At 36.3% G+C, this 18,999-nt stretch overlaps 1 protein-coding gene across 3 annotated transcripts in view; it reads right to left on the reverse strand.

The window, feature by feature from the left end:
• SENP1 (SUMO specific peptidase 1) overlaps nucleotides 1-18,999 on the reverse strand; it is a 118,453-nt gene that overhangs the window by 85,307 nt on the left and 14,147 nt on the right. For all 3 annotated transcript variants that reach the window (XM_077170694.1, XM_077170695.1, XM_077170693.1), the window contains one exon: nucleotides 11,786-11,957. In XM_077170694.1, the coding sequence (XP_077026809.1) occupies nucleotides 11,786-11,957 (172 nt within the window). The remainder of the gene's footprint in view (nucleotides 1-11,785; nucleotides 11,958-18,999) is intronic.

An 18,999-nucleotide genomic window follows, 5' to 3' on the forward strand; every position in this document is an offset into this window, starting at 1 on the left:
AGAATATATAAAGAGACTGTTCAACTCAACAACAAAAAGACAGACAACCCAATTACAAAATGGGCAAAAGACTTGAACAGACAATTCTCAGAAGAGAAAATACAAATGGCCAAAAGGCACATGAAAAGATGCTCAACTTTCCTGGATATTAGAGAAATGCAAATCAAAACCACAATGAGGTATCATCTCACACCCACCAGAGTGGCCATTATCAATAAAACAGAAAATGACAAGTGCTGGAGAGGATATGGAGAAAGAGGCACAGTTATCCATTGTTGGTGGAAATGTCAAATGGTACACCTGCTGCAGAAGGCAGTTTGCAGTTCCTCAGGAAGCTAGATATAGAACTGCCATATGACCTGGCAATACCTTTGTATTAGGTATCTACTCAGAGGACATGAGGGCAAAGACACAAATGGACATTTGCACACCAATGTTTATAGCATTATTTACAACTGCAAAGAGATGGAAACAGCCAAAATGTCCATCAACAGATGAGTGGCTAAACAAACTGTGGTATATACATATGATGGAATATTATGGAGCTGTAAGACTGAATAAAGTTATGAAGTATGTAACAACATGGACGGACCTTAAGGACATTATGCTAAGTGAGATCAACCAGAAACAAAAGGACAAATACTGTATGATCTCACTGATCATACTGACACTAATGAATAAACTCGGAGAATTTCATTGGTAACAGAGACCATCAGGAGTTAGAAATAGGGCAGATATTGGGTAATTGGAGCTGAAGGGATAGATTGTGCAACAGGACTGATTGTAAAAACTCAGAAATGGTTGGTACAATACTACCTAACTGTAATACAATTATGTTAAAACACTGAATGAAGCTGAATATGAGAATGATAGAAGGAGGAGGGCTGGGGGCACAAATGAAATCATAAAGAAAGATAGACGATAAAGACTGAGATGGTATAATATAGGAATGCCTAGAGTGTATAATGATACTGACTAAATGTACAAATTTTAAAAACTGTTTTTGCATGAGGTAGTTCAAAGGAATGTCATTACTGCAGGGTGTTGAAAATAGATGGTAATAAATATTTTAAAATTTTAGCTTATGTGTGAGACTAAAGCAAAAAATGTATATTTGGTACAAAATTTTAATTTTGATTAGTGCATTTCCTAATATAACTCACATAAACAGCTTAACTGAACACCATAAATACATGGAACCTTGAGTAGGGCATGAGATTTTGTGGGTTTGCCCAGAGTGATGCCCCGATAAATTCCAGAGTGATATGAACAGTGAATAAAAAAGTATTTGCAAAGTCCTCTTGGGAGAATGGTGAGAAAGGGGAAAAATTCAACTTTCCCAAGTTGAATTCTTGATATTCTCACAAGCAGTATGGACAACCAAAGCTATAGTCTGAGCCCCCAATCGTGGGGTTTGTTCATATGAAACTTAACCCCACAAAGGATATGTCAAGCTTACTTAAAAGTAGGCCTAACACCTCTCTCTCCAGCCAACATGACGAGCAGTCTCACCACCCTACCCCTCTCTAAGTGGGACATGACTCCCAGGGGTATCCTGGCAATGTGGGACAGAGATCCTGGAATGAGCTGAAACTCAGCATCAAGGGACTGAGAAAAACCCTAGAACGAGCTGAGAATTAACATCAAGGGATTGAGAGAACCTTCTCGACCAAAGGGGGAAGAGTGAAATGAGACTAAGTGTCAATGGCTGAGAGATTCCAAACAGAGTTGAGAGGTTATCCTGGAGGTTATTCTTATGCATTAAGTAGATATCACCTTGTTGTTCAAGATGTAGTGGAAAGGCTGGAGGGAACTGCCTGAAAATGTAGAGCTGTGTTCCAGTAGCCATGTTTCTTGATGATGATTGAACAATGATATAGCTTTCACAATGAGACTGTGAATGTGAAAACCTTGTGTCTGATGCTCCTTTTATCTACTTTATCAATAGAAGAGTAGAACATATGGAATAAAAATAAATAATGGGGGAACAAATGTTAAAATAAATTTAGTTTGAAATGCTAATGGTAAATGAAAGCGAAGGGTAAGGGGTATGATATATATAATCTTTTTTTCCTCTGTTATTGTTTTATTTCTTTTTCTGTTGTCTTTTTATTCCTTTTTCTAAATCGATGCAAATGTTCTAAGAAATGATGAATATGCAACTATGTGATGATATTAAGAATCACTGATTGTATATGTAGAATGGAATGATATCTTAATGTTTTGCTTGTTAATTTTTTTTAATTAATAAAATAAAAATTTTTTTAAAAGTAGGCCTAACAGTCAACCCCAAGAGAACCTCTTTTGTTGCTCAGATGTGGCCTCTCTCTCTAGCCAACAACAACCAAACTCACTGCCCTCCCCTTGTCTATGTGAGACATGACTCCCAGGGGTGTGGAACTTCCTGGCAAAGTAGGACAGAAATCTTAGAATGAGCTGAGACTCAGCATCAAGGGATTGAGAAAAACTCTAGAATGAGCTGAGACCCAGCATCAAGGGATTGAGAAAATCTTCTCAACCAAAAGGGGAAAGAGTGAAATGAGACAAAGTGTCAATGGCTGAGAGATTCCAAACAGAGTCGAGAAGTTATCCTGGAGGTTATTCTTACGCATTAAGTAGATATCACCTTGTTATCCAAGATGTAATGGAGAGGCTAGAGGGAACTGCCTGAAAATGTAGAGCTGTGTTCCAGTAGCCATGTTTCTTGATGATGATTATATAATGATATAACTTTCATAATGTTACTGTGTGATTGTGAAAACCTTGTGTCTCATGCTCCTTTTATCTTACCTTGTCAACAGAAGAGTAGAATATATGGAATAAAAATAAATAATAGGGGGAACAAATGTTAAAATAAATTTAGCTTGAAATGCTAGTGATCAATGAAAGGGAGGGGTAAGGGGTATGGTATGCATAATTTTTTTTTCTGTTTTCATTTTATTTTTCTGTTGTCTTTTTATTTGTTTTTCTGAATTGATGCAAATGTTCTAAGAAATGATCATGATGATGAACATGCATATGTGATGATATTGTGAATTACTGCTTATATATGTAGAACAGAATGATCATAAGTTAAGAATGTTTGTGTTTGTTATTTTTTTTTAATTTTAAAATTAATAAAAAGAAAAAAAAACTAAGGGAGAGATTAAAATTTTCACACACAAAAGAATCCTGAAAGAATCTCTCAACAAGAGACCGGCCCTATAAGAAATACTCAAAGGAGTCCTGCCAACTGAAAAAAAAAAGACAGAAGAAGGTCTGGAGGAGGACACAGAATTGAAGAGTACCAGTAAGGGTAATTTAAAGGATAAAAAGATAAACATGGAAAAGAATATATAGACCTGACAAATAAAATGAAAAAGATAAGATGGTGGAACCAAGAAACACATTTTTAGTAATAACTCTGAATGTTAACAGACTAAATTTACCAATTAAAAGATACAGATTGGCAGAATGCATTAAGAAACATAATCCAGCTATATGCTGCTTGCAAGAGACTCATTTTACAAAGATACAAATAGATTGAAAGTGAAAGGATGGAAAAAGATGTTCCATGCAAGTTGTAATCAAAAGAAACAGGAGTAGCTATACTAAATCGGACAAAATAGACTTTAAATGTAAAGACATCAAAAGACACAAAGAAGGATACTATATACTAACTAAAGGGTCAATTCCCCAAGAAGATATAACAATTATAAATATTTATGCTCCCAATCAAGGAGCTCCAAAGTTCATGAGACAGAAATTGGCAAAACTGAAGGGAGTGATACATGTTTCAACAACAATAGCAGGAGACTTCAAAATACCACTCTCCTCTACAGATAGAAGAACCAGGCAGAAGATCAACAAGGAAATAAAGAAGTTAAATAATTTGATAAATCACTTAAACCTAACAGACATACATAGGTCATTGCACCCCAAAGCAGAGGTTATACATTCTTCTCTAGTGCTCATGGAACATTCTCCAAGATAGATCATACGCTGGGACACAAATCAGGTCTTAATAAATTTAAAAATATTAAAAGTTTTCAATACACTTTCTCTGATCACAATGAGATGAAGCTGGATCTCAATAACCACCAAAGAACAAGAACATTCACAAATAAATGGAGATTAAATAACATACTCTTAAACAATCAGTAGGTCAAAGAAGAAATTGCTAGAGAAATCAATAGCTATCTGGAGATGAATGAAAATGAGAATACAACTTATCAGAACTTATGGGATGAGCACAGGCTGTGGTGAGAGGGAAATTTATTGCCCTAAATGCCTATATTAAAAAACAAGAAAGAGCAAAAATTAAGGACTTAACAGCAAACTTGGAGAAATTTGAGAAAGAACAGCAAACTAACCCCAAAGCAAACAGGAGTACTGAAATAACAAAGATTAAAGCAAAGATAAATGCATAGGAAAACAAAAGAACAATAGAATGAATCAATAAAACCAAAAGTTGGTTCTTTGAGAAAATCAACAAAATTGATGGGCCACTGGCAAGACTGACAAAGAAAAAAAGAGAGAGGATGCAAATAAACAAAATCAGAAATAGAGAAGGGGTGCATTACCATAGACCCTGAAGAAATAAAAGAAATCATAAGAGGACACTATGAACAACTATACACCAAGAAACTAGACAATTTAGATGAAATTGACAAATTCCTGGAGACACACAAACAAACTACACTGACTCAGGAAGAAACAGAAGATCTCAACAAACCAATCACAAGTAAAGAGATTCAATCAGTCATCAAAAATCTTCCTTACAAAGAAAAGCCCAGGGCCAGATGGCTTCAGGGAGGAATTTTGTCAAACATTCCAAAAAGAACTAACAACAATCCTCCTCAAACTTTTCCAAAATGCTGAGGAAAAAGGAACTCTACCTAACTCATTTTATGAAGCTAATATCATTTTAATACCAAAACTGGGTAAAGATGCTATAAGAAAAACTACAGGCCAATCTACCTAATGAACATAGAAGCAAAAATTCTCAATAAAATATTAGCAAATTGAATCCAATAGCACATTAAAAGAATTATACACCATGACCAAGTGGGGTTTATACCAGGAAGGCAAGCATGGTTCAACACAAGAAAATCAGTTAATGTAATACAGAACATTAACAAATCAAAGGGGAAAAATCACATGATCATCTCAAAGGATGCTAAAAAAGCATTCGACAAAATTCAGCATCCTCTTCTGATAAAAAGACTCCAAAAAGATAGAAATCAAAGGTAACTACCTCAATATGATAAAGGGGATATAGGAAAAACCGACAGTCAGCATTTTACCAATGGAGAGAGACTGAAAGCCTGCCCCCTAAAATCAGGTATAAGCCAAGGATGCCCACTGTCACCGCTATTATTCAACATTGTGCTAGAAGTTCTAGCTAGAGCAATCAGGCAGGACAAAGAAATAAAAGGCATCCAAATTGGAAACGAAGAAGTAAAACTCTGGTTACTTGCAGATGATATACCATATTTGGAAGATCCTTAGAAATCTACAGCAAAGTTATGTAAGATAATAAATTCAGCAAGGTGCGGGGAAATAAAATTAATGTGCAAAAATCAGTAACATTTCTATTCACAAGCACTGAGCTAGCTGAGGAGTCAGTTAAGGAAAAAATTCCATTCAAAATAGCAACTAAAAGAATCAAGAACTTAGGAATGAACTTAACTAGAGATTTAAAGAACTTGTACACAGAAAACTACATAACATTGCTAAAAGAAATCAAAGGAGATCTAAATAGGTGGAAAGACATTTCCTGCTCATTAAGGCTAAATACAGTTAAGACGTCAATTCTCCCCAAATTGATCTACAGATTCAACACAGTACCAATCAAAATTCCAACAACCTACTTTGAAGATTTGGAAAAGCTAACTACCAAATTCATCTGGAAGGGAAAGAGACAGTGAATAGCTAAAAGCATCCTGAAAAAGAAGAACGAAGTCACATTTCCTGACTTTAAAACCTATTATAAAGCCACAGTGATCAAAACAGCATGGTACTGGAACAAAGACAGAAACACTGACCAACGGAATCGAATTCGGATCAAGAGTGCAGAAACAGACCACCAAATCTATGGTCAATTGATCTTTGACAAGGCCCCCAAATCCTCTGAACTGGGACCAAATAGCCCAGTTTGGGGCTATTGGGGTATTGATATCCAGAAAATCAGTTAATGTAATACAGAACATAAACAAATCAAAAGGGAAAAATCACATGATCATCTCGAAGGATGCTAAAAAAACATTCGACAAAATTCAGCATCCTCTTCTGATAAAAAGACTCCAAAAAGATAGGAATCAAAGGTAACTACCTCAATATGATAAAGGGGATATATGAAAAACCGATAACCTACACAAAATTAACTCAAAGTGGATCAAACACCTAAAAATAAGAACTAGCACCATAAACTGAGATACCAGCTCACACCTATAAGAATGGCTGCTATTAAACAAACAGGAAACTATAAATGTTGGAGAGGATGTGGAGAAACTAGGACATTTATGTACTGCTGGTGGGAATGTATAATGGTGAAGCCACTATGGAAGACTGTTTGGCAGTTCCTTAGGAAACTAAATATCAACTTGCCCTATGACCCAGCAATAGCACTACTTGGTATATAACCAGAAGAGGTGAAAGCAATAACACAAACAGACATTTTCACATCAATGTTCACAGCAGCATTATTAGCATCACCACAAGATGGAAACAATCCAAATGCCCATCAACAGACGAGTGGATCAACAAAATGTGGTATATACATACGATAGAATATTATACAGCAGTTAAGACAAAATGACATCCTGAAGCAGATAAGATGGATGAGCCTGGAGGACATAATGCTGAGCTAAACTAGCCAGACACAAAAGGATAGACACTGTAGGATTCCACTTTTATAACCAGCAGAAAGGTATAATCAGAGGCTTATAATACAGAATATAGGTGACTTAGAGATATATAGCAGCTAGAGAAGGTCAATCATCAGCTAATGAGGTTGAATTTCAATGTAAGGAAATACATAGGAATGAAGGTGATTCTCTAGTGGGTCTAGAAGCAATATTATCATATTGAAGTTGAACAAGATTGAAAGGGGTTGTATAGACCTACATGTTCCACTGATTCAAACTAGAAATATGAATGAGTTCTCCAAAAAATTACTTCGAAGATATGATTGTTGTATAAAGGGTATTTAAATCCAGGGTACAGGGGGAAAATTGCTATTGCATGCTATGAGCTATGTTCAAAAGAAAACCATCAGTACTACTACAGCAACAGCAGAGGTAAGTAATGGAGTGAGGGACAACAGTTAAGAGGAGGTTTAGATTTCCTATTTGGTGAGGGTGTGTTTATTGGTTTTCTGTCTCTTGAGAACAATGAAATTATCTAAAATTGAGAATGCTGATGGACTGGACTGTGGACGTTGGGCAATCTATATGATGTCTGATGAATGCAGGTGGCTGAAGGATGCACTGATGGAGAAGGAGATTGGTGAATGATGGTATGCACTTATGAATGAAGTCTGTGCTGCTACACAAAGTAACAATGTCATGAGGAATATAATGATGTGAATGAAAATGTGGGACATTTGGTGAGACAAAATAAGCCAGAAACAAAAGAAAAAGAATGGTATGGTCACCTTTAGAAAATGCTTATAAGAAAACAGGGACCTAAATTGTAAGCTTTTAGAGCAGACACATTAAGTCCAGAGTGGTGATTATTACTTCTGGATTTTGAGAGGCTGTTTTATATATGCAACCTGATATTTAGAGAAAACAGGTTGGGGTTAAAGTAATTCAGAACATAGGGGTAAGGAGGACAGTGTCTATAGTTTAGAACCACACATACTCTTTGAGACCAATGGAAGAAAGGTTTATTTGATCTGGAACTGAAATATTCTGTAGCGCATAATCTAATTCAACCTATCTGTATAGCTCATTGGAACAATTTAAACACAGGGAGCACAGAATAACAAAAAGGTCCTTTAATGCTGTATAGATTATTGTAATGCCTGGAAACATCCTAGAGTATATTAAGCAGATAATCAAAAGTATTGGCAAAGTCTCCTGAGGGAGGGGAGAAAGAATATGGAACTATTAAACCTTACCATCAGGGAATTCCCTGACACTGTGTCAAACTTCAGGGATATCCAAATCGATAGACCATGCCCTCGATCATGAGGCTTATTCTTGTAGCGGAGAAGCTTAGCCTACCTATAGGCATGCCTAAGAGTTACTTCTGGAGAGCCTCTTTTGTTGCTCAGATGTGGCCTCAGTCTCTCAAAGCCCAACTCTGCAAGTGAAATCATTGCCCTTTCCCCTACGTGGGACATGGCATCCAGGGGTGAAAGTTTCCCTGGTGACATGGGAGATGACTCCCAGGGATGGATCCAGACCTGGCACTGTGGGATCAACAATTCTATCCGACCAAGTGGGGGAAAAGAAGTGTACTTAATAAAGTATCAGTGGCAGAAAGACTTCAAATAGAGTCAGAGGCTACTCTGGAGGTTGCTCTTACACAAGCTTCAGGTAGACCTTGCTATCTATCATAACCTGCCAAACCCCAAGCAGGACCATTCCAGCTAATCCTAAAGAACACCTAGGGCAATATATAAGATTCCGTAAAGGTTCCAGGCACTAGAGTAACCTTCCAGAAACCTATACCTCCAGATGGATCCCTAGTCCAGGTAAGTCCTGAAACCTAGCCCATCCTCTCCAGAACATCAGATAGTTCCATCTCCCTACCCCATATTAGTGACAGACCCTTCCAATAGCAAAAATTTAGAATTGCCATAGCCAAACAACCTTAAAGAGAGGTATGGAAAAGTGATGGTGGAATTATACATAGAAGACAGGAATTAACAAATGAATATGAATGCTGAACCATTAAATTGATATCTCTTTTAGTCTCTAGTATTTTAGAGCAACTAAAAGTAACAACCTAGAATTGTGAAATTGTAACCCATGTCAAATTCTGAAATATGTTCTACTACCAACTGTGGTGCTGTGCTTTGAAATTTATAATTTTTATATAATTGTTATTTTTCACAAAGAAAGAAGGAAAAAAAGTTGATTGTGATGATAAGAAGTATTTAAGCCCTTTAGCCTCCTATATTCTGGAGCTGCTAGAAGGAAAAATATGAGAGGATTGTATGGTAGCCCATGACAAACTCTGGGATCTATCCTGTAACCGCTTGTTGAAGAGTGCTTTGAAAACTATTGCTTTTTTTAATTTCTTTGCCTTGTATATATGTTATACTATACAATTAAAAAAAGTAAAAAAAAAATAAGCACATGAAGAAATGCTCATTCTTATTAGCTATAAGGGAAATGCAGAACAAGACTACAATGAGATAACCACCTCACACTATAAGAATAGCTGCTATTAAATAAGAAACAACAAATGTTGGAGAGGATGTGGAGAAATTGGAACACTTATGCAGCTGGTGGAAATGTATAATGGTATAGCCACAATGGAAGACAGTTTGGAGGTTCCTTAGGAAATTAAATATCAAGTTGCCCTATGACCTAGCAACAGCACTACTTGAGTTATACCCAGAAGAGCTGAAAGCAATGACACAAACAGACATTGCACACCAATGTTCACAGTGGCATTATTCACAGTTGCCAAAAGATGGAAACAATCCAAACGTCCGTCAACAGATGAATGAATTAACAAAATGCGGTATATACATACGATGGGATATTATACAGCAGTAAGACGAAACGATGTCCTGAAGCACATGAGAAGATGGATGAGCCTTGAGGACATAAGACTGAGTGAAATACGCCAGACACACAAGGATACTCAATAATTTCCCTTTTATGATCATGGTGAAGGTAAAACTGGAGGCTTATAATACAGAATATAGGGGACTTAGAGATACATAAAAGCTAGAGATGGGTGAACAGTTAGCTAATGAGGTTGAACTACAATGTAAGAGAATAGACAGAAGTGAAGGCAGTTCTTTAGTGGGTCTATAATTAATATTACCATATTGAAGGTGAACATGCTTGAAAGGGGTTGTAGAGACCTATGTGTCCCCACTGGTTAACACTAGAAATATAAATAAGTTCTTGGAAGAACTGAAAAAAAAAATCAGGCAAAAATTCCTACATTTCTTGTTTCACAGGATAGCATCTTCCTTGCCTATAAGAAGGAGGCGCACTCCACATTTACGTCCTCCATTAGTCCAGCCTGAGAGCTGGAGGCTTAGCTGTGTGAGTCAAAAGATCTAGCCAACCCAAACCCTCAGACTGGCCGAGGAAGCAAAAGTAATGGGAGTCAAGTAGTCCAAAGGACTAGCTGGTGGTAAATGACAGATTTGCAATAAACACAGAAAGAATTAAGGATGCCAGTCACCCCTGGGGTGGCAACAGTGGGACAGGTGAGAAATGAGGTATCTGTACCCATGTGTCATGCTGCTACTGTCTCCTTTCCTACAAGTCTCTCTGTGCTCCTTAGGCTGTCCAAGCTCCAGCAATGCACAAGCCCCACAACTCAGTAATTTTTAAAGCATTTATATATTTAGTAACTAATATACATATAGTACAAAATTCAATGGTTCAAGAGAGTATATACTGAAAAGTAAATCTCCCTTTCAACACTGCTATCCAGCTTCTTTGTACAAAGTTAAACGATCCAAGTCTTATCCTTTTCCCTTCTCAATATGATTTGCTAGTTCTGCCACTCTCCCCTTGATTAATTTAGGTTAAATACAAACTTAAACCAAGAAAATGCACAGTAATTTTACTTACAATGTCACAAAATAATCAAGTTTTTCCAATACGATATCTTCAACTACCAAATTATTTAACACATAATATTGTATCCTTGACTGTACAATCTGTAAATGCCACAGGGCAGGAACTATACCACCATGTTGTGATACAGAAAGCATATGAGACTAGATTTTCTTAGAAGTCCTGGGTCCTAGGCCTGCCATTTATTAGAGGTCATGTGACCTCTAACCTTTATTTTCCTAATATCTGCCTATTTTACAGGATTAACATAAAAATAATATATGTGGAAAACACATTAGAAACTCTAATTCGATATGTTATTGTTCACTTATATCTCCAGAGCAACCAAATCGTGGCTGATCAGATGCACAACAAACATTTAACTGAAAAGGTACAACTACATTTCAGATTGTGCAAATTATATGCTATATTATATTCATGGGATTGACTTTTTTCCTTTAGGTTTATTCAATGAATATGACCCAAGTGACAACAGAGCATCTTTCTTTTTGGGAAAGTCTGTGACCTCAAAGAAGATCTTATTTTATTTTGTTTTATGCTGAGAAAAAACTATACCTAGAGAGAAGTAATGGCAGGTATTTTATCAAATCTGACAAGGCTATTACTTTTGTTTGTTTTGGTACATGGGCAGGGAATGGAAACCAGGTCTCCCGCACGGCAGGTAAGAATTTTACCTCTGAACTACCCGGGCACCCAAGGCTTATAGTTTTACCATAGGAAACAAAGAGTTCAGGAAGGATCCAAAAAACAGAGAAGAGATAGTTTATATATGAGAAGCCATTCAGACAATACTGGAGATTAAGTAAAGTCTGCTGTCCAAGAGGAATAGAAGATGGTAAGAAAAATCATAGAAGTCCTGCTAAAATACCTCTTTGATTTCTTTAGAACAGATGATGGCACTCAAGAGAATAATTAAGAAATAAAAATCACAAAAAGAATTAAATAAATGGAATGGTTAATAAACATATAAATCAAGGGAGCAAAGATCCTAACCTTTAGCAGCTTTACTTGCAGGTTTTCCTTACCTCTTCTGCTGTACTAACATGTCGCCTCTGAATTTTCTTGGGGCTCAAAAGGTTTCGACGACATGAACCACTCCAGGATGGGCTTGGAACAGGTTTAATAGGAAAAGATTTTTCATATGCAGACGTATGGCAGTGATGGTTTGATTTTCCCATAAAAGTGTTTGATAATCCACTAAAAAAAAGTTCATAAAAAAAGAGGATAAGAACAGCAAGTAAGATAAATCTAACCTATTATTTTCACTTTCAAGAATTAACAAAAACCAAAAGAGAATTACCAGAATGATACGTGTATCATTTCAGGGAAATGTACAAGAAATATTATTACTTAAATCATATGAGTTGCTACATCAGATTCTGCCATTTAAAAGATCTTAAAGATTTACAAACTATACAATTATTTTACCCTTAATATCATTGGATCCACAATCTGTAAGTTATTTTAGTGAGGAAACATGTAGCTGTGTGATGTGACAGAATATCAGATTAGACTTTTTCAGAAAACATGGATTCTAGAAATGCTAAACAAAGACATACACTTTATACTACTCTCCATGTTTTCCCACTCCCAGCCCTTTGTAGGGAATTACTTTTAGATTAAACATACAGAAATGAATAAAAGTGAAGCCACTCAACTAAGTTTTTAAACTGAAATGTAAAATTTCCTGAAAGACCAGCAGAGGGCTCCCATCTTTCATTAAAAACAGCCAAAGGGCTTTAGTAGGCTGCCTTACTCTCTGGCCTCACATTTCACCTCCTCTAAGGACTTTTTTTTTCTTTCTTTCTACTATTTTTTGCCCTAATGGGAAAAATGGTATGAAAAATACTTTTGTGAACTTGAAAGCACAGTCTCATATAATAATTTTAATTTTTTTCTATGTGCTCTCTCTGATCTAGCATCACCCAGAAAGTCTGAGAGGTACATACTCAAAATTATTGTTATTTTTTGGCTGAGAATTCACAAGAGATACAGTTGACCAAATTTTTTGCAATAAACAATATAAGTAATCAACTCTTTAAATCAGTATATGTGGTTAACATCTAAATGAAATCAAGCTAAATCTAAAGAAAATTGAAAAACACATTAACTCTTCAAATTCTAATGATTTCTGTGTGTGTTAGAGTGAGGAAAGGAGCAAGAATTTAGAATTTCAGAAACAAGTCTATACTCTCAGGATGGATAGATGCAGCTAAGGAAAGATGGCAAGGGCAGGATAATTTGGTGAAGATATAATGGATCCCCTACAATGTCTTTTGTATTGGAGATTCTCAGTGTTTTTTTACTTTTTTTTTTTTTAAATGTAAAAGATTCTTCTTCTAAAAAAATCTTACAATGCCAGAAAGCAAGGGTACTATCAAATATTAATGAGACTGCAACTCTGCAAGAAAACTCATTATCCTCCCTTCTACTTGGGACATGATTTCCAGGGGTTAAGTCTCCCTGTCAATGTGGGACATGACTCCCAGGGATGAGCCTGACCCTGGCATCCTGGGATTGACAATGACATCCTGACCAACAGCGGAAAAAGAAATTTAACAAAATAAGGCATCAGTGGCTAAGAGATCTCAAATATAATCGAGAGGCTCTTCTGGAGGTTACTCTTACACAAGCTTCAGCTAAGTACTGCAAACTGCCATGGTATGCCAAGCCTCAACAGTTTTCCTGAAAATCCAAAAGAATACCTAGGTCTCTATCTGAGGCTCTATGAAAGTTTCACTCACTAAGTTCATTTTTCAGACACTTAAAACCTCCAGATGGTTCCTATGCCAGATAAGCCCTGAAATACAGATGTACCGGTCTCTCTAAGAACCTCAACTAGTTGCATCCTCCTACCCCACAATGTTGACATCCTTTTCAACATGAAGAAGTTAGGGTGATCACTGCCCAGACATCCCTGAAGATTGGGAGAAGGATCAAACAAGAGAGAGTTGTAACAGAGAAGACAGAATTTAACAAATGATTGTGACTACTGAAACACTATTTTGATATTTCTTGTTAGTCTCTAGTATATTAGAACAGCTAGAAGGAAATACTAGAAATTATGGAACTGTAACCCATGCCATACTTCTGACATTTTCTCTATAACTACTTGCTAAACTGTACTTTGAAATTTATCACTTTTCTGCATGTATTATTTCATGATCCAAAATGGTTTAAAAATTTTTTTAATGAGGTTGCATCAGATACAGAAGTCAGCTTGAAGGAGCTCTCACTGGCTAAAGTTGTGAAAAAGTCAGCATTAAAATAATGAGTGCAGTGGAATGAAGCACGCTGAATTAATGAAGACCCATGCATCCACAAGACACTTAAAATAGAAAAAAAAAAGAATAGAAAAAATTCACTTGTACCTTATTAAATGACCATTTTAATAAGTCTTAAACTTGAAAATTGGTAATTAAAAGAAAGAGCTAATCATTATCTTTCCTTTCCTGTTAGGAACATTTCAAGATAACCAAACAGTCCTAGTAAATAAAGAAAAATGTACTCCTTAACAACTATTAGACAGGCAATTATTAAATGTAGAAGAAATGATAGAAAAATATTTCACTAATGCTAATAAAATTACCAGGTAAGGATTAACAATTGATATTAATAATTCATATAATGTCAAAATAATATCATTCAGATTACAGTCTAGTTACAAGGGAAGGAACCTAACTGTAAAATTAAGGACCAAACCATCAGATCACCAATCTAGAGGTCAATCTGGCATCACTAATGATAGGACAACCACATTAAATGTCTTATAATGAAATATGATACAATATCATATTTTATTCAAACCAAAAATCTAGTTTACAAAAAAGACAGACAAGTGAGGACAAAATACTGATACCAGAAGGAAGCAACCTGCCAAATCCTAAAGGTGGGACATTGTACGGAAAAGACTCATGTAATAAAATAAGGACTATTCTAGATTACAAGAGACTTAAGGAATCCTAGATTGAACGCTAATTTGTAAAGGATTTCTGGGTCAACTCGGATAATTTAAATATAATTTCGTTAATAGAGGATAAAAATGTATTGAATTAGAAAGGTAGAGATGATTAAAATAGCACATTTCAAAACAGCATAAAATCATTTTTGAAAAAATAATGTGTATAAATGTAGAGAAAAATATCTTGAAGATATATACTAAGATATTACAGAGATGATTGCTGGATCGTAGGAATGCAATGCTTTTATTTTTATCTGTATTTTCTAATTTTTTACAAAGCACATGTACTGTCTCTGTAATACTGTTATTTAAAAAAAAAAAACAGCATGCCCCGTCATACCCATTAAAATAGTTATTATTTTTTAAATGGAAAATAAGTATTGGCAAGGCTGTGGAGAAACAGGAACCCTTGCACATTTGTTGGTGGGAATGTAAAATGGTGCAGCCATTGTGGAAAAGTTTGGCAGCTCCTCAGAAAGTTATGTATACAATTACCATATACTACAGCAATCCCATTTTTGGGTATATATCCAATAGGGATTCAAACAGATGTCTGTAAAACAATGTTCATAGCATCATTATTCACAATTGCCAAAAGAAAGAAGCAACCTAAGTGTCCGTTAACAGATGAATATATAAACAAAATGTGGTATATACACACAATGGAATATTTTTCAGCTATAAATAGAACGAAGTTCTGACACAACGAGGTTCTACAATATGGAAGAACCTTGAAGACATCATGTTAAGCCAAATAAGCCAAACACAAAAGGACAAATATTGTATGAATTACTAGAAAATATAAATTCATCGAGACAGAAGGCAGGTTACAGGGTAGTAGAGGTAGGGGTGAATGGGGAATAAGGATTTAATGCTTAATGGGTATACAGTTTCTGTTTGGAGTGATGGAAAATTCTGGTAATGGATGGTGGTGTTGATAGCACAGTATTGTAAATGTAATTAACACCAGTGAACTACATACTTGAAAGTAGTTAAAATGGAAAAGTTCTATTCTATATATGCTCTGACAATAAAATTAAAAAAAAAAAAGTATCGCACTATTGCTTAAAAAAAGACTTGCTAATTTATGTATATAAAATACCTTCAAATATTTACATTTCAGAATATACATAGCACATATTTCTTGATACACACACACACAGAGGAGAGAAAGGGAGAAACAAAAGCATAGAAAAAGGTATGGAAAGAAACACATAAAGGGAGTGTCTTAGTTTGCAAGGTTGCCATGACAAATACCGTAATGGGTTGGCATAAACCATGCAAATTTATTAACTTATAGTTTTGGAGGCTAGAAGTCCAAAATCAAGGGGTCAGCAAGGGCATGCTTTCTCCCCCAAACCTATAGCATTCTGGTGCTGGTTACTGAAATCCTTAAGGTTTCTTGGCTTGCATATCTGCCTTCTGTCCCAAGGCAGTATCTCTCTATCCGTATCTGCTCTTCCGGTTTCTATTGACTTCTGGTTTCTTCCTGAGTGTCTTTTACTTGCTTCTGGCTCCTTGTTTCTTCTCTTTATAAGGCCTCCAATAATACGGATTAAAACCCCCTCTAATAGATTTTGCTGGTTCGTCCAGAGTGATGCCCCATGAATCCCAGAGTGATTCAATCAGTGAGTGGAAAAGTATTTGCAAAGCCCCCTTCAGGGAGTGGTGAGAACGGGGAGAAATTCATCTTCCCCAAGTTGAATTCTTGATATTCTCACAAGCAGTATGGACAACCAAAGCTATAGGCTGAGCCCCCAGTCTTGGGGTTTGTTCATATGAAACTTAACCCCGCAAAGGACAGGTCAAGTCTACTTAAAATTTAGGCCTAAGAGTCACCCCCAAGAGAGCTTCTTTTGTTGCTCAGATGTGGCCTCTCTCTCCAGCCAACACAACGAGCAGTCTCACCACCCTACCCCTCTCTAAGTGGGACATGACTCCCAGGGGTGTGGACCTTCCTGGCAATGTGGGACAGAGATCTTGGAATGAGCTGAGACTCAGCATCAAGGGATTGAGAAAAACCCTAGAATGAGCTGAGACTTAGTATCAAGGGATTGAGAAAACCTTCTCAACCAAAAGGGGGAAGAGGGAAATGAGACAAAGTGTCAATGGCTGAGAGATTCAAAACAGAGTTGAGAGGTTATCCTGGAGGTTATTCTTATGCATCAAGTAGATATCATCTTGTTATTCAAGATGTAATGGAGAGGCTGGAGGGAACTGCCTGAAAATGTAGAGCTGTGTTCCAGTAGCCATGTTTCTTGAGGCTGAATAATGATACAGCCGTCACAATGTTACTGTGTGATTGTGAAAACCTTGTGTCTCATGCTCCTTTTATCTACCTTGTCAACAAAGGAGTAGAACATATGGAATAAAAATAAATAATAGGGGGAACAAATGTTAAAATAAATTTAGTTTGAAATGCTAGTGATCAATGAAAGCGAGAGGTAAGGGGTATGGTAGGTATAATCTTTTTTTTCTTTCCTGTCTTCATTTTATTTCTTTTTCTATTGTCTTTTTATTTTTTTTCTGAATTAATGCAAATGTTCTAAGAAATGATGAATATGCAACTAAGTGATGATATTGTGAATTACTGATTATGTACATTGATGTTTTATTTTGTTTCTTAATTTTTTAATTAATAAATAAATTTTAAAAAAAAACCTCTAATACAGTTGGGCTACACCTTAACTAAAAGTACCTGTTCAAGAGGTTCTTTTTACATAGAATGGGTACATACCCAAAGGAACGAAGATTAAAATTAAGAACACGTCTAAATTCAGGTATATAATTCAATCTACCACAGTCTGACCCCAAGATCCAAAAAAAAAGACATGTACTTACCACTTGCAACTATTAAGCCCATTCCAAGAAAATCTAGGGTAATGCATAAGATTCTACAAAGGTTCCATATACTAGAGTAACTTTCCAGAAACCTATAACCTCCAGGTGGGTCCCTGGACCAGGTAAGTCCTGAAACTGTGAGGACCCAGCCTTTCCACAACATCAGCTAGTTTCATCTCTCTACCCCTTTTATTGACAGCCCTTTCAACATGAAAAAGTTAGACCTGACATAGCCCAAATACCCCTAAACAGTGGAAGAAAGATCAAAGGTGATGGCGGAGTTATACAGAGAAGGTAGGGTTTAACAAACAAGTATGAGTGCTGAATCACATTGATATTTCTTTCAGTCTCCAGTATCTTAGAGCAGCTAGAAGTAAAATCCTAAAATTGGGAACTGTAACCCATACCAAACTCTGAAATCTATTGTACAACTAATTGCTGTGCTGTGCTTTGAAATTTATTGCTTTTTTGTATATATTTATTTTTCACAGAACCGAAAAAAAGGTCAATTGCGATGATAAAAAAAAATATTTATTCTTTCTAGCCTCCAATGCTCTGGAGCAGCTAGACAGAAAAATCTGAGATGATGGTTCGGTGGTTCATGACAAAATCTGGGATCTGTCCTGTAACTACTTGTTGAAGAGTGTTTTGAAAACTATTGCTTTTTTCTTTCTTTGTTTTGTAAATGTGTTATATTACACAATTCAAAAAGTTAAAAAAAAAACATATTAAGCCCATTCCAATAACCCCCAATCCTTAAGTCATTTCAATAACAACTCTAAGTCCCAAATCTCATCAAAAGCAGTTTATCCATCTTTGGATGTGTGAAGGCTAAAAAAGAAGTTATTTTCTTCCAATATACAATAATTGGACAGGCAAGATTGAAATTCCCATTCTAGAAGGGAGAAATTAGAAGGAAAACAGGTCACAGGTCCCATGTGAACTCCATTAGATTCCAAGGTCTGATGGTCATCACTGGATTCTTTGTCTTCTAAGCCTGCTAGAATGGCAGCCCCCCTTTCTGAGTATGCGTGCAGCAGAGCTTTCCCTGTTCACCGGGGCTTAGGTCCCACCTTCTCTAAGCACTGGAGTAGTGGCTATGTTCTGACCAAAAACAGTGGTGTAGGCTCACATTTTCCAAGCAGTGTTAGGGGAGAGCCACTCTCTCCCCTAACACTGGAGTATAGATACCACCCTCTCTAGCACTGGAGTGGCAGGTGAACTCTCCCTGAAAATGGGGAAGAAGACCCACCCCTATAAACACCAGGTGGAAGGCCCTCTCCCTTGGCCCAAAGAGATCTCTTCAGCCCAAACCTCTCCTTCCATAGTTCTACCCTTAAGTCATTTTTCCTTCAATTTGTCCATCTCAGTCCCTTTCAGTCAAGGCTTGGCACTGCATCTGCTCCTACAAAAATTTTAAAAAACCTTGTCAGCTTT

The sequence above is a fragment of the Tamandua tetradactyla genome, chromosome 7, assembly GCF_023851605.1.
Source record: "Tamandua tetradactyla isolate mTamTet1 chromosome 7, mTamTet1.pri, whole genome shotgun sequence".
NCBI lineage: Eukaryota > Metazoa > Chordata > Mammalia > Pilosa > Myrmecophagidae > Tamandua > Tamandua tetradactyla.